This window comes from Gorilla gorilla, chromosome 8 (genome assembly GCF_029281585.2).
Source record: "Gorilla gorilla gorilla isolate KB3781 chromosome 8, NHGRI_mGorGor1-v2.1_pri, whole genome shotgun sequence".
Lineage (NCBI taxonomy): Eukaryota > Metazoa > Chordata > Mammalia > Primates > Hominidae > Gorilla > Gorilla gorilla.
Genome location: NC_073232.2, coordinates 31,943,527 through 31,960,364, shown reverse-complemented (window position 1 = coordinate 31,960,364; position 16,838 = coordinate 31,943,527). Strand labels below are relative to the sequence as shown.

Here is a 16,838-nt window from a genome sequence, read left to right as displayed (position 1 = left end):
TGAAGGAGCCCGACTTTAATACAGATGGGCAGTTGGTTGAATGATGTTAAGGTAGATCTGGGAAATGGAGGTTCTGCTCAGCAATGGAAGTTAACTTTTGTGCTGTGCTTGCTTGGTATTCCAATGAGGGCCGGGTTACTTTAGTTCATGCACAGGTTGTTGCTTTAATCTACCATAGTGGGAACAGGTGAAGGTCTGGTGTGAGAAAACTGGTAGCAGATGTAGAGCAGAGTGGGCTATACTAGGTTAAAACACGAGGAAGCAGGTTTTTTAACTTCTTAAGGACAGAAAGAGAAACCAGTTATTTTATTGACACCTTGAAAATTAACAGAATTCGAAAATTTGAGATTTCCTCTAAATCTAGCCGTTTGAAGAACATGGATACCAACAGATCAAAACAGCATTTCCCAAACCAGAATCCAGACAAAAGGCCCAAACCAGAGCAAATGAGTATAAAATTATGGTCGAACAAAGTTATACAATCCAGACCACAAGGGAGTTTCTGAGGAAGAACAAATTGATAACCAATGGCCATGTGCTTGTGTAAAATAGAAGAATCTCTGATGCCAAGTGGGGCTATCTGGATTTGATCCTGCTTATTCTAGCTCAAGAGTTATTAACCTGGGGTCCATGGATTCAGAAGACAGGTGGGCTTCAGGCAGTCCGTGAACTCCCTGCAATTATATGCAGAATGTAGTGTATTTGTGCATCTTCAGAAGGTTATTCTTTGTTCAGATTGTCAAAGAAACTTAACACTCCCCAAAGTGGAGTGTGGGCAGTATAGTTGGATGTGCTTGGAAGCTGTCAGAAATACAGGCAGGAATTCAGAAGACAGGTCAGAATTAGAAACAGATTTGGGATTCATCAGCAAATAAGGAGGCAGCTGAAACATTAGTCATAAGTAAGAGTGCTCAGAGAGATTTTCAAGAGAACAAGACATAAAACAGAAGGCAAGTTTAGTGTTGAAATAAGCTGAGGAAAGTGGTAAAGGTGAAGGCTGGTCTGGTAATTTGAAGAACAATCAGGAGAGAGGGGTGTTTTGGAAACGATGGAATAAAAGAGTTTACAGGAGGAGAGGGCAATCAACAGTGTGGATTCCCACCCAGAGGTCACGTTAAAAAGGACTGAAAATGCCTCTGCAGGATTTCGGAGTTGAGAGGTCAATGTCAAATTCTACAAGGACTATTTTGGCAGAATGGTAGAAACAGAAGTCAGGTGCAGCAGGTGAAATGATGGAGATGAGCTGAGGAGATGTGGCTATTTAAAATGGACTGATCTGTCAAAGAGGTTGATAAGAAAAGGAGAAAAAGAGGATCCTGGGGCAAGGGGAAAAGAGGAAGAAACAAATTTCCACAAGTCACCCAGGCCACAGACAATGAAGGGCCTCTTAGAAAGCTCTGAACTTATATCACCTTCCTCTTATATAAACCAGTGGGATCAGGAGAAGAGAACTCTGGCGTTGCAATACTGCATTATGGATGGGAAAGTCTCCTCCTCATCCACAATTGGGCTAAAGGAGTCCACTGCCCTTTCAATTGATGGGAAAACAGGCAAAGGGCACCCTGTAGGCTTCATCTATTCATTAAAACTAGGCCCAGGTAGAGTCCTCTGCATTCCATGATGAGCATTAAAAACCAAAATTATGAAACACTGCATAGAAAGGAGAACAGAGATGGTGTAAAAATAACTATTCATGAGGAAAAAAGATTAAGTGAAACAAAAACAAGAATCCAAAGTATAGTGGAAAAAACTAGCTTCCTGAATTAGGGGAAAAAATCATGACTCTGGAGCTCAAAAGGCTTGCCTGTGTAGTAGACAGTGGAGAGAGGGACTTAGACATATTTCGGCAAAATTTTCAAACTCAGGATAAAAAATTCTACCTTAATACAGCAAAAAAATCACATATGCAAAATAATGCAAATCAGGCTTGAACAATACAAAAGCAAGCTTCACAGATAAGCTTTTCGTTTTTGTTTTTTTGAGATGGACTTTCGCTGTTGTTGCCCAGGCTGGAGTGCGATGGTGCAATCTTGGCTCACTGCAACCTCCACCTCCTAGGTTCAAGTGATTCTCCTACCTCAGCCTCCTGAGTAGCTAGGATTACAAGCATGTACCACTACAACTGGCTAATTTTTTTATATTTTTAGTAGAGGTGGGGTTTCACCATGTTGGCCAGGCTGGCCTTGAACTCCTGACCTCAGGTGATCCACCCGCCTCGGCCTCCCAAAGCGCTGGGAGTACAGGCGTGAGCCACCGTGCCTGGCATCACTTCCATAGATATTTCAGGAGAAATGTTATGATGCAACAATTCCAAACCCAGTTAAATTGTCATATATGTTTGAAAGCAACAAAACTATGCACAGGTAAGGTAAGGTCTCAAAGCATATCACTATTGGATATACCTTAAAAAATTTTTAACTGAAAAATATACTCTGGTTAATTTGAGAAATGAATCAAATAAAATCATAAGGACAGGTAAGCTTTATTATGAGAAATTGACAGCACACACTGAAACAGATTCGATATGTATATAACTCTAAATGACAAATGTGGTTAAAATTGAATGTAATGACAGTGATTCTTAAAAAAGAGAGTCTTTGGCCAGGTGTGGTGGCTCATGCCTATAATCCCAGCACTTTGGGAGGCCAAGGCGGGTGGATCACTTGAGGTCAGGGATTCAAGACCAGCCTGTTCAACATGGTGAAACCCTGTCTCTACTAAAAATACAAAAATTAGATGAGCATGATGGCATGCACCTATAATCCCAGCTACTCGGGAGGCTGGGGCAAGAGAATCACTTGGACCCAGGAGCCGGAGGTTGCAGTGACCTGAGATCACTCCACTGCACTCCAGCCTGGGCAACAGAGCGAGACTCAGTCTCAAAAAAACAAACAAAAAAAACCAGATTTTAGAGAGGGGAATCTATAACCTCTTATTGATCTTAGAAACATCAGAAAGGGAAAGAATTGTGGAAGCAAAATTGCTAAATATCTAAAATAACTATAGTAACTTTATTTTTAAAATAACTGTTTATAAAAGTTTTTAAAATCTATACAAAGAAATGAACAGCATAGAAAAATAAACAGAAAACATAAAACATGATGTCAGAAATAAGGGTGAATATAGTAGCTATAAAAATAAATCTAACAATATTTATTTGCCTTGCCTTTTGGACCTAGTGGTAGTGAAGATTTCCCAATATTGCTAATCTCTGGGGACCTCATCATCTCTTGCTTATTCCCTTAACCCTAATTATACTTCTGAAAGTAGTTCCTTCATTTGTCTCTTTTAAAACCATCAGGAGTGTCCAGAATTTTTTTTTCTGCCAAGACCATGTTTGATAATACATGGTAATCTTAATATCAAATTAGAATCAAAAGCTAAAGAGCAATAAAAGTGAGATTAAAAAAACTCAGTAGTGGATATAAAACATAAAGTGAAGTCATTTAATATAAAATTACAAGAGAAAGGCCGACCGTGGTGGCTCACGCCTGTAATCCCAGCACTTTGGGAGGCCGAGGCGGGTGGATCACGAGGTCAGGAGATCAAGACCATCCTGGCTAACATGGTGAAACCCCGTCTTTACTAAAAATACAAAAAATTAGCTGGGCCTGGTGGCAGGCACCTGTAGACCCAGCTACTAGGGAGGCTGAGGCAGCAGAATGGTGAGAACCTGGGAGGTGGAGCTTGCAGTGAGCCAAGATCGCGCCACTGCACTCCAGCCTGGGCGACAGAGCGAGACTCCGTCTCAAAAAAAAAAAAAAAGAAAAAAAATTACAAGAGAAAATAAAAATAATATAGTGGGAAACTTCTAACATACTACTCTTCATCTGTGACAGATCATATAGCTAAAAAAAGAATAAGGATAAAACTGTACAGTATAATTTGTAAAACTGAACTAAAAGATAATCAAACTCTGCATTCTACAGGAAATATATCTTTTTGTCTATTCAGAAAATATTTATTCATTCCATCCATTGTTTATCCTTATCTTAATATCCTTAATATAGAAATGAATTGCATATGATAAATGTTTATTTAAATAGTAAGCACAGTATGCCTTTCCAAGATTTAATAGAACACTTGTACAAATAGATCCTATACCAGGCCTCAAAGAATATGCAATACTAGTCCAAAGCAAAGTTTGCATTTTTAACTATAAATCAAAGATGTTAGGATTTATTATTATTATTATTATTAAGGGTCTTGCTCAGTTACCCAGGCTGGAGTGCACTGGGATGATCACATCTCACTGCAGCCTCAAACTCCTGGGCTCAAGTGATCTTCCTTCCTCAGCCTCCCAAGTAGCTGGGACTACAGGTGCACAACATCATGCATGGCTCATTAAAAAAAAAATTTATGTAGAGATGGGGGGTCTTGCTCTGTTGACCAGGCTGGTCTTGAACTCCTGGTGTCAAGTGATCTTCCCACCTCAACCTCCCAAAGTGCTAGGATTACAGGTGTGAGCCACCGTGCCCAGCCCCAAAATGTTACAAATTAAAATGAGGAACTTTGAGCTCTGGGTACTGACTGAGAAAGATGATCTGGGGGCTCCCTGCAGGTCCTTCCCTCAAAGGGTTGGCCCAATATGCTAATGTAGTTAAGAGACTAAAATACTTGCTGCATAAGACTGAAATGGAAAATAATGATAAATTAACCTATCTATAGATAATATAAAATGATGGTGCATACTTTTAAAATAGCTTTCATAATACTTATCAACACATTTCAAGGAGGGTATAATAAACAAGAGGAAGTCCTGAAGAGGTAAGAAAATGATCCCAGGATGGCCTGAGTACATGCGTGGAGAGAGACTAAACAAGATCTGAATTCTTCAGTCTGAAAAAGTGATGTTTGAAGGGAACATAATACAATCACAGATGACATATATGAAGTAAATACAGTTAGTCATTAGATTCTAACATAAAGACAGGAGACACAACTTGAAACTGGAATGTAGTTATTTTAGAACTAACAAAATGAAGTAGAATCAGAAAACATTAAGTGCCAGAAAGGATTTAAAGACTATCTGCTTGAATTCCTTTCTATTACAAATAACCAATTTCAACAAATGATGCTAGGAAAAATTTATGTCTACATGAAAAAGAATGAACTGGAACCATAATTTTATACCCTATATAAAAATAAACTCAAAATGGATCAAGACCCAAATGTAAGAGCTACAGCTACAAAACTCCTAGAAGAAAACATAGGGAAAAAGCTTCGATATTTGGTAATGAGTTATTGGATATGACACCAACAGCAAACAGCATAGCCAACAAAATAGATAAATTGGAATGCACCACAATTTAAAACTTTTTGCATCAAAGCACACAATCAACAGAGTAAAAAGGCAACCCACAGAATGGGAGAAACTGTTTTCAAATAATATCTGATAAGGGGTTAATATCCAGAATATATAAAGAACTTCTGTAACTTAGCATCAAGAAAACAACCCAATCAAAAAATGGGAGAAGGACTTGAATAGATGTCTCCAAAGAAGATATGCAAGTGGCCAGTAAGTATACAATAAAGATGCTTGAAGTTGCTAATCATTAGGGCATGCAAATAAAAAGTACAATGAGATAGCACCTCACACCCATTAGGATGGCTACTATCAACAAACAGAAAATAGCAAGTGTGGGCCAGGATGTGGAGAAATTGGAACTCTTGTGCATTGGTTATGGGAATGTAAAATGGTACAGCTGCTACAGAAAACAATATGGCAGTTTCTCAAAAAAATTAAAAATAGAGGACGGGCATGGTGGCTCACACCTGTAATCCCAGCACTTTGAGAGGCTGAGTTGGGAAGATTGCCTGAGGTCAGGAGTTCAAGACCAGCTTGGCTAACATGGCGAAATCATGTCTCTACTACAAATACAAAAATTAGCTGGGTGTGGTGGTGCGTACCTGTAGTCCCAGCTACTCAGGAAGCTGAGGCAGGAGAATCGCTGGAAGCCAGGAGGTGGAGGTTGCAGTGAGCTGAGATTGCACCACTGCACTCCAGCCTGGGTGACGGAGTGAGACTGTCTCAAAAAAAAAAAAAAAACTAAAAATATAATTACCATATGATTCAGTAACTCCACTTCTAGGTATATATCCAAAATAATTGAAATCAGGGACTCAAAGAGATATCTGTATACCCACATTCTTAGCAACATTATTCACATTAACCAAAAGGCAGATGCAACCAACTGTCCATCCATGGTTGAAAGGATAAACAAAATGTGGTCTATACAGGCAATGGAATATTCTTTGGCCCTAAGAAGGGAGGAAATTGTGACACATGCTACAACATGAATGAAACTTAAGGACATCGTGCCAAGTGCTATGCATTTGCTAAAGGACAAATGCTGTATGATTCCATATATATGAGGGATCTAGAGTCATCAAATTCATAGAGACAAAGAATAGTGGTTGCCAGGAGTTTGTGTGAGGAAGGAGTGGGAATGATTGTTTAATTGGTATACTTTTAGTTTTGCTAAATGAAAAGATTTCTGTGGATGGACAGCACCACAAAAATGTGAATACATTTAATGCCACTGAAATGTACACTTAAAAATGATGAAGATGGTAAATTTCATAGTATTTGTATTTCACCACAATTTAAAAAGCAAGAATAGGATTGATTCCTTTTCTTCAAGCAAAACCGCTCCCCTTCTTGAGTTCTCCATTTCTGTGAGTGGCACCATTTTACTTCTAGCTGTCTAAGCCAGAAACCTGGCCTCATCCTTGGTATCGCCTTCTTCCTCTTTCAACCAACATAGTCATTCAAAAATACTCACACATGTGCTGGTGGTTCTCCTTGCAAAGTGCCTTGAGCCAGTCCTGAACACCGCATCTCTGTTTCAGGGCACCTTCACATCTCACCTAGATTACTACAGCAACCCCCTTTTGGTCTTCTGTGTCTGGTCCTAAACATTTCCAATCTCTTCTCCACTTTGCAACACGAGTTCTCTTTCTTTAACAAGTGAAAATCCATGATGTTCCCTCCCTTCTGAGTAACTTCAATGGCTCTTTGTTGCCATTAAAATAAAGTCCAAAATCCTTAACTGGGCTTATAATGACCATGAGCACTGGGCTCCTCACCACGTCCATAGCCTGAGCGCTCAGTGTTCTGTGGCTTTCTGGTCATTGGCCATTCCGAAAACTTTCAGTTCTGGAACTTACCATGTTATCCCTCCTCTGGCTTTTATACACACTGTTCCTTCTCAGAACCACTTCTCCTCCTCCATCCCATCTGAACCTTCTTTGACCAGACAATTTATCTTATTTACTCTAGGTCCTAGCTTGGTAATCACTGATTTCAGAAATATTTTTCTGATCCAGGTCTGTGCTGGGAGCCTTCCTGGGTGATCCTGTGTTTCCATCATTAATCACTTTGAACACTGCATTGTAAGTGCCTGTTTACTTTCCTGTTCTGGGTGAGAACTCAGTAAGAAATCATGAGTAAATGAATATATACATTGTTCTGGAGAAGTTATAGTTCACTCAAAATCACTTAAGTAGGTCGTTACAATGCCAGTAGTGGAACTAGTACTAGAACTCTAGTACCAGGAACTCTGTGCAGCATACTTTCCAGTACTGTGGCACCTGATGGGTAGGCATCATCAAACTCACCACCTCAAAATGAGTGAGAACAGTCTTAGAATGACCCAGCCACATTTGATACATATAAATACTCTCCAAAGAGATGCTGAGATATGCAAACATTTCAGGTTTGGCATTGTCTGTGTCTCCCCATTTTACTTCTCTTCGGGTCTCACTTAGCTAAGAAGGACTAGGATAGAAGGAAGAGAGAACTGACCAGCTAGAATAATGTCTAAGTTCCATTTGATAGGATACTGGGTAAACCAACTTTTGCCAATATGAAGAAACCTTGATTTCACAACCAGTCTCTCAAATAGGCATTTATAATGTAACTCATGAGGCCCCTCTATGCACACTACATACTGGATGGTGAAATCTTGCTTACTGCATTAAAGCTTTGTCCTGAAGAAATCCAGTGTGTGATGAAAATGGAGTGTTTCCCATAGTATACATATCGATATACAGATGTGAGTATATATGTTTAGAATATAAATCACTTAAAATAGTCAACGCTGTCATCATTTCTAAAAGTAGTGGTGCAGAAGGGGAAAAATAAGATCACATCTTTTATTAGATAAAAGACTCCAAATATACATAAATTAAAACTATAATTTCATCTGTGCTTGTGCTATAATTAATCTTTCATATTCTACAGATTTATATCAACATAACTTGTCACTGAAATGCAAATTGTATTATGTATATAGTATGAGCATATTTTTCACAGCTATGTAACATGGTGCTACTAGACTCCAGCTGAAACTTGAAAATTACTTTATAGATATCATTGTGAATGTGGATTTCTTCAGTGCTCTCAGGTTCACAAACAATGCATACCTTCTATATAATTCCAAATTCAAGTGAAACAAAGGCTTAAAACTTAATGTAGAAATGAATTGTATTTTGAAAAATAGGATAATGAAATCATATTGAGTTCTTCATATCCCTGACAAATCTCTAACTCATTGGAAGTGAGATGAGTTTGGACTTAAGTAGTAAATATAGCACTATTCTCAAATGGTTTTTTAAAAGCAGACAAATACTCTAGTGTTGGTTACTACTAATCAAAATTGAGACAAGAGGAATTATATATGTTTTGTTTATATAAAATAAGACATGGCAGGGTGCAGTGGCTCATGCCTGTAACTCAGTCAAAGTGGGCAGATCGCTTGAGCCCAGGAGTTCTAGACTAGCCTGGGCAACACAGCAAAACCCTGTCTCTACAAAAAATACAAAAATTAGCCAGGCATGGTGGTGCATGCCTGTAGTCCCAGCTACTAGGAAGGCTGAGGTGGGAGAATCACTTGTAACCTGGGGAGGTTGAGGCTGCAGTGAGCTGTGATCACGCCACAGCACTCCAGCCTGAGAAACAGAGCAAGATCCTATCTCAAAATAAATAAAATAAAATGAGACATACGATCATAAGCTGCTTTAGTAATGGCTTTTGCTGCATTCTTCTGAATATCAGGAATTGTAGAGTTTTCTGCAAATGACAGGAGCTTTTTAAGACCCCCTGTCTGCTGAATCTGCACCATAGTATCCATGTCTTCAAGGCAATTGGCTATCACTGCAAGTGCTTCTATATGAAGGTCATTCAATTCCTAATAATAAAAGCAAATACAACTTTAGAAAGTTGTACTAAAATGTACACTTCCCAAATTTGACTACAAGAGGAAATAAAGTCAGTCAGAACACAATGTCATGATTTTTGTTGTGACAGAGGCCCCAGGGAATAGGAGTTCTGCTTATCAAAGTAACATCACTCTTCTTGGCCATGTGCCCTGTCTTTTCTCCTTTCCCTTACTCCAAAATGTTTTATGGATAAAAAGTAATGCTAGGGAGGAAACTTCCAGAAATGGTAGTCAATGAAGTTGCTCATACAGTCTTCTACAAAAAACAATTTTGAAATCTGGAGAAAACATTTTTTGAAAAAGCAAGACAGAAGCTGATGAAAATATATACTTTAAAATAATTTGTGACTATAACAGAAGTATTGCGAGTGTGTGGCCGTCTTGCCTGAGGAAATCTACTGAATCCCCACAGCCATGGAAAACTGTGGTTTTACCTAAATAGCTAGAAATGTAAACGGGAAATCCCAAAAGTGAGAAATGCTCAGAAAGGATAATCCACCATCATGAAGGGAAGGAACTCACTTTCACAGCAAATACATTGTGGCCAATGTTCATGGAATTCACTGGTTTTACCATGTTTCCCACCATCCTGAAGCAGCTGGCTTGATAGAATGGCCTTTTGAAGACTCAGTTACAGCACCAGCTAGGTGGCAATACCCTGCAGGGCTTTGGCAAGGTTCTCCAGAATGCTGTATATGCTCTGAATCAGTGTCTACCATATGGTGCCGTTTCTCCCATAGCCAGGATTTGTGGGTCCAGGAAGGGTAAACATCACCCAAGGATTTTGCATCCTCTTCTGGGGTAAGCATTGGGAAATATTTGGTTGTATATAGGATAGTTGTATCACATTAGGTAAAAGTATGATCTCATTATTGTCTGAAGATTATGATTTAAGAGGTATATGGGTACCAAATTGACAAGGAGAAAACTTGTGATGGATTTTTATCTGGGCCACAGTACCCAGATATTTGGCCAAATATTATTCTAGATGTTCCTGTGAAAGTACTTTTTATATGAGATTAATGTTTAAAACAGACTTTGAGTAAAGCAGATTATCCTCCATGATATGGGTGGACCTCATCTAATGAGTTGAAGGCCTTAATAGAACAAGACTGATCTACCTGGCCACAGAGGGAATCCTGCCAGTACAGCACCCCTGGACTCGAATTACAACACTTCTCTGGGTCTTCAGCCTACTGGTCTAACCTGTGGATTTTGGACTTGCCAAGCCTCCAAAATCACATGAGCCAATTCCTTAAAGCAACTACCCACCCCCGCCCCCAAACACACACCCATTGATATGGTTTGGCTCTGTGTCCTAACCCAAATATCTCAAATTGTGATCTCTAGGCAAATTAAGTAACATAATCCCCACGTGTCAAGGGAGGGACCTGATGGGAGGTCATTGGATCATGGGGGCAGTTCCCCCGTGCTATTCTCATGACAGTGAGTGAGTTCTTATGAGATCTGATGGTTTTATAAGTGTTTGCCAGTTCTTCCTTCACATGGTCATCTGCTGCCATGTAAAATGAACCTGTTTCCCCTTCTTCTATGATTGTAAGTTTCCTGAGGCCTCCTCATCCACTAGGATCTGTGAGTCAATTAAACCTCTTTTCTTTATAAATGACCCAGTCTCGGGCAGTTCTTTATAGCAGTGTAAAAATGGACTAATACACCCATATACACATGCACATGTACAATATACATGCATCCTGTTGGTTCTATTTCTCTAGAGAACTCTAATATAAGGTATAACCCAAAATCTGAGTATAAACTATGCCCAGACCTCTGGCTGACTACTAAACTATACACGCGTGGAGAAGACCCCAGGGACCCTGGTGAAAATAAACAGGCAAGGACTACAAAGCATATCTTATCCTTGAAGAGGGAGCTGTGCTAGGTGAGATTGATTAATTTACTGCCTTTAAATACAGTGCATTCCTCAATCCATGTGCAGCTCATTTGGCAGAATGCTGAGGCCTTACTGGTCTGAGGTGTCAGAGGTCAGAGCCTGAGACTGACAGAGGAGCCACAGGTGACCAGCAAACTGCAGAAGCTCTGGGGAGAACTCCATGGAGTCAGGCTAAAAACAGCAGCAACCAGAAACTGTAAGAACTAAGCAGAGATACCAGCGGCACCACTAGAGAGACAAAGGGTGTAGCTCACTGCCTAGTACAGCAAAATAGCCACAATCCTCAGAAGGACACAACAGAATCTGGAATCACTAGAAAGTATTATCTACAATGCTCATTCTTAACCATGCAAAGAAGAAACAGGAAAGTGTTTTTTCTGTTTTTTTCTGACTCAAAGTCAGAAAAAAGTCAGTCAATAGAAATCTAGTCTGTTAGGGACAGATGTTGGTGAATTAAGTAATTAGAGACTTTAAAGCAGCTATGATAAATATGTTCACAGAGGAAAGCTCAATAGAGAAATGAAACTTCAAACATGGAAATTTAAGACTTGAAAAGTACAAAAACTAGAAAGAAAAATTTACTAGGTGGACTAAATGGCAGATTAGAGATGCCAAAATCGCATAAATTAAACAGAGATCAAAAGACGTTATTTAATCTAAAAAATTGAAGAAAAGTGAGCAGAGCCTTAGAGTCCTGTAAAATATCAAGCAAGACAACATATATGTAATTGGGTTCCAGAGGGAGAGAAGGAATGGAAAAAAATAATTTGCATAAATAATGACTGAAAAATTCCATGATTGGCAGAAAACACTAATTTACAGATCTAAGAAGGTCAAGCACCCCAAGCAGGATGTATAATTATATCACTTCCATGCAGAAGAGAAATGCAGAAAGCCAAAGATAAAGAGCAAAGTGTTGAAAGCAGCCAAAGAAAAGTGACACATCACGTACAGGAAAATAGTTAAGCTTAATGACTGAATTTTCATCAGAAATACTGGCATTCAGAAGAAATTTAAAAATGCTAAAAACAAAACTAGCAGCCAAGAATTTGGTATCAAGCAAAAATGTCTTTTCAAAATTAAAGGCAAAAGGAAGCCACTTCCAGATAAATTTAAAAGACAGAATTTATGCCATTATATTTACACTATAAGAAATGCTAAATGAGGTTCTTCAGGTTGAAGGGAAATGACCCTGATGACAACATGGACCTACAGGAAAAAATGAAAAGCATCAGAAATCATACATATGTGAGTAAATATAAAATACTAAATATTGATAGATGAATATATGGATAGGTACTACACAAACACATATGAATATATAATCCTTAATATCTTAACACATGATATAGGACTCTTCAAAACAAAAAATTATTACATTGTATTTTTGGGTTTGTAATGGACACAGATACAAAATATGTAACAATATTAAGAATAGGAAAAGTAGAGATACATTGTTAAAAGGTTCTAGTATTTTACTTGAAGTAGTTCAATATTAACTCTAGACTATTATAAGTTAAAGTTAAGTTGCGTATTGTAATCACTACAGCAACCACTAAAAATAGAACAAAGAAATATAGCAAAAAAGCCAAGAGACGAATTAAAATGTAACACTAAAAAAAAAAAAAACACTACAGGGGGCCGGGTGCAGTGGCTCATGCCTGTAGTCACAGCACTTTGGGAAGCCAAGGCAGGAGGATCACCTGAGGTCAGGAGTTCGAGACCAGCCTGGCCAACATGGTGAAACCCCTCCCCCCAACCAAAAATACAAAAATTAGCTGGATGTGGTGGCACGTGCCTGTAATCCCAGCTAGTTGGGAGGCTGAGTAGGAAAATCACTTGAACCCAGGAGGCAGAAATTGCAGCGAGCAGAGATCGTGCCACTGCTCTCCAGCCTGGGTGACAGAGCAAGGCTCCATCTCAAAAAAAAAAAAAAAAATTAACACTACAAAAGGCAGGAAGAGAGGAACTGTGGAATAAAGCAGATCAGACAAATATAAATGCGAAGCTTAACTACAACCAAATCAATAATCATATGATAATTGAAAACTAATCAAAAAGTAATTAAGTGGAAACTGACATATTAATATGTGTTCAGTCCATATACATATATTATCTCTTTAGTTCCTTTTAAAAAGTGTTTTATATTTTTCAGTGTATAGATTTTGCAAAAAGTTTGGTAAATTTATCTCCATGTAGTTCATATTTTAGGAAGGTATAAGTTCAATTGTACTTTTGCTGTTTTGTTCATTGCTCACATATAGAAATATGATAAATTTTTATGTATTGAACTTTCATCCTTTGACCTCGATAGATCTATTTATTAGTTCTAGTAAGTTTCTGTAGTCTTCTTAAGATTTTCTGTATAAATGGTCATGCAATCTGAATAATAACAGATGCAATCTGTGAATAAATACAGTTTTACGGCTTCCTTTCCAGTTTGTTAGTCTTTTTTTTTTTTTTTTTTTTTTTTTTTTTTTATGTGTGTGTGTGTGAGACAGAGTCTCACCCTGTTGCCAGGCTGGAGTGCAGTGGTGCGATCTCAGCTCACTGCAACCTCCGACTCCCGGGTTCAAGTGATTCTTCTGCCTCAGCCTCCCTAGTAGCTGGGATTACAGGCACGTGCCACCATGCCCAGCTAATTTTTGTATTTTTAGTAGAGACAGGGTTTCACCATGTTGGGCAAGACGGTCTCGATCTCCTGACCTTGTGGTCCACCCACCTCAGCCTCCCAAAGTGCTGGGATTACAGGTGTGAGCCACCGTGCCTGGCCCCAGTTTGTTAGTCTTTTGTGTCATTTATTTATTTATTTGGGCTTATTGCCCCGGTTCCAACTTCCAGGACAATGCTGAATAAAAATTATGGGATCGGACACCTGTGCCTTCTACCTACTCTTAGGTGAGGATGTGGAGAAGAATTTTGATGTTTCACTCTCTGTTTTTGTGTTCTTTGAATTTTTCCCACTAGAATATATACATATATACATACCAGTTCTTAAAAAACCCTTCTCACATATTTCCTAGCTCTAACCATAGGCAAGTTATTCAACCTCTTTGAGAGGCATTTTTCTTATTTGTATAATAGGATTAACACTATAATAGGTATATATGATTATATATGTAATGATAGAATTATTATCAATACTTTCATTTTATAGATAAAAATACCATCACATTCCTCAATGAATTACAAATTTAATAAAATCACAATGCCTGCCACCTAGTAGGTGCTTCCATCCCCTTTCCTAATTAAAAGAAGACAGGTAAAATATCAGATAGGTGAGAATACTATGGCATATCAGATAAACCCTGTGGTTAGTCACTTTCTACCTGTGTGACATAAGGCAAATTAAGTAACATTTCTGGTTTCAGTTCCCCTTTTAAAAAACAGGATAAAATGTGTGCTATACAGTGTTACTAGGATTTTGCATCACACGCGTAATTATAGGGGATCACATATGGGATCCACAAATCAAAGGCGGGTAGGTCCACATGGCTGGGAACATGCTTGTGCCATCACTGCTCTTTTATATTGTACTTCATTTTCCCAGTGTTGTATCATCAAACTGAGTTCTGGTTTTTTTAGAAAAAAATTTAACAATTGGATAGTTTGAAACAGAATACAAAGTTATTACTCCGTTTTTCTCCTTCAATATGTTCCTATCTCTGGAATTTCTAAGAGGTACTTCAAGTAGATTTCTGTTATTAGAATTAATTGAATTTACTAAATATTAAAGTAGGGATACTGGATCTGAAATCTGTTTATTACTGTTTCACTAAGGAATTATTAGTGGCGAAAGACACAGGACACATTCAGAAGAGATCTGAACCACTCAAGTCAATTAAACGGTTTTCAATAAACTGCTAGATGAGTTTTTCTAACCAGGAGATCCCAGAAGGCACAGATATTCTTAAAGTTTGATTCTTAAGGAGCTTATTAGCAACTATGGACGTTTAGCTCCAATATTATTAAAAGGTATCTGGAAGGTAAATTACGCTTCTGCTTTATCCCAGAGAAAACCATAATGAAGGTTGAAAGACTCACCCTAGGTGTTTCAGGAAATCAAGAGGAAGATCATAGACAAGAATTTAAAAACCTTAAGTCTGCTAAACTAGAAGACTTTTAAAATTAGTTTATAATAGTCTCTACAATTAGCCTGATTTAAGCAGGCCAATAAACTTTATGTAGCAATAAGCAAATTAATCCATTACACTTAATACACGTTAAGTATAATAAAATTTCATTTTTAAACATTTGGGAGAAATACATTTCCTCATAGAGGGTGGAATGAATGAAACTAAATACCTTAGTTTCTAGGATCTTAATAAGATGGTCCAATCCTTGATTGTCTCTTAGCATTGTTCGAGACTCCTTATCATTTGTAATAACACCTAAGGTTTTGAGAGCCAACAACTGAATCACTGGATATTCTGACTTCAAGAGATCTAAGATAGGAGGTATTGCATTTAGTTCTTGAAGTTTAGCTCGACACTGAAAATCCTGCCACAAAATACAGATGATCAATAATTTTTTTAAACAAAATACATCCTCAAGAATGGAGAAATTCTATTTTCTAACACAAGAACACAAGTTATAATTTTCCCATCTTTTATTCCAGATTCCCTTCCAAAATAACTCAAAAAATAAGAAATCTTTCAATTGACAACACCAAAATTTATTTTAACTGTAATATGTAGACATTGTCTACAACAGAAAATATACATGATCTATGACTTTTATCTATTGTTTATTATACAGCAAATCCTGATTAAACAGCAGTATAATAAAATCTATGCATAATGAAATTCTTCTCACACTTGGATATACTGCTTCAAATAGTAATTAATACAATGAAATGGCATTGATTCCTTATTCTCTCATTCAAATGGATTGTTTATGAAATACCTATTAGCATGCAGTACTGTTGACAGGCCCTCTGCATGCAAATTTACAGCAGGTTTATTCAGATACATGACCTTTATTTAAGACATTTACACAATCAAGGGGTCATTGTAATCTAGACGATTGTTGTGCCTGTATGTCTATGATTCTGTGTGAGTGAAGAAGTGGGTGGTTGGGGGAGTTTAAGAAAACAAGCCAAGAAGCCATGAAAAGCTCCCAAACTCTTTTAAGACATGACACCTTTGATCAAAACATGGTAAATATAAAATAGTACTAAAGGTGGAAAAGGCTCCAATTATAGCTTAGCTTTCCCCTGTCCATCCTTCAATTGATTGCTAATATTCAGCTTCCTTTAGACACAACTGTAGGTTGCTTTTTGTCATGGGTTGAATTGTGTGCCCCCAAAATATATGCTGAAGTCCTAACCCCAGTACCTCATAATGTGACCTTACTGAAGACAGGGTCATTGCAGATGTAATTAGTTAAGAAGAGGTCATCCTGGAGTAAGGTGGGCCCTTAGTGGTGTCCTTGTACAATTAGTGTCCTTAGGAGAGAGAGATGACAGAGGGAGAGCTTACTGGGATGCAGCCACAAGCCAAGGGATGCCACCAGTGGATGGCCACTACATGAAGCTGGGAAGAGGAGAGGAAGGGTCCTATCTGGTCTCAGTGGGGACGTGGTCTTACTGACACCTTGATTTTGGACTTCTGGCCTCCAGAACTGTGACTGTCTGTAGTTTTAAGCCACCTAGTTTGTAGTACTTTGTTACAACAGCCCTAGGAAACTAATACACAGTTTTTAGC

General features: G+C 38.2%; 1 protein-coding gene across 7 annotated transcripts in view; it reads right to left on the bottom strand.

The window, feature by feature from the left end:
* ARMC3 (armadillo repeat containing 3) overlaps positions 1-16,838 on the bottom strand; it is a 110,699-nt gene that overhangs the window by 60,856 nt on the left and 33,005 nt on the right. For all 7 annotated transcript variants that reach the window (XR_008668810.2, XM_019034324.4, XM_004049153.5 and 4 more), the window contains 2 exons: positions 15,439-15,633; positions 9,008-9,191 (listed from right to left, as the gene is read on the bottom strand). Coding sequence is in view for 6 of the 7 variants with exons in the window: in XM_019034324.4 (XP_018889869.1) it covers positions 9,008-9,191; positions 15,439-15,633 (379 nt within the window). In the remaining variant the exon portion in view is untranslated. The remainder of the gene's footprint in view (positions 1-9,007; positions 9,192-15,438; positions 15,634-16,838) is intronic.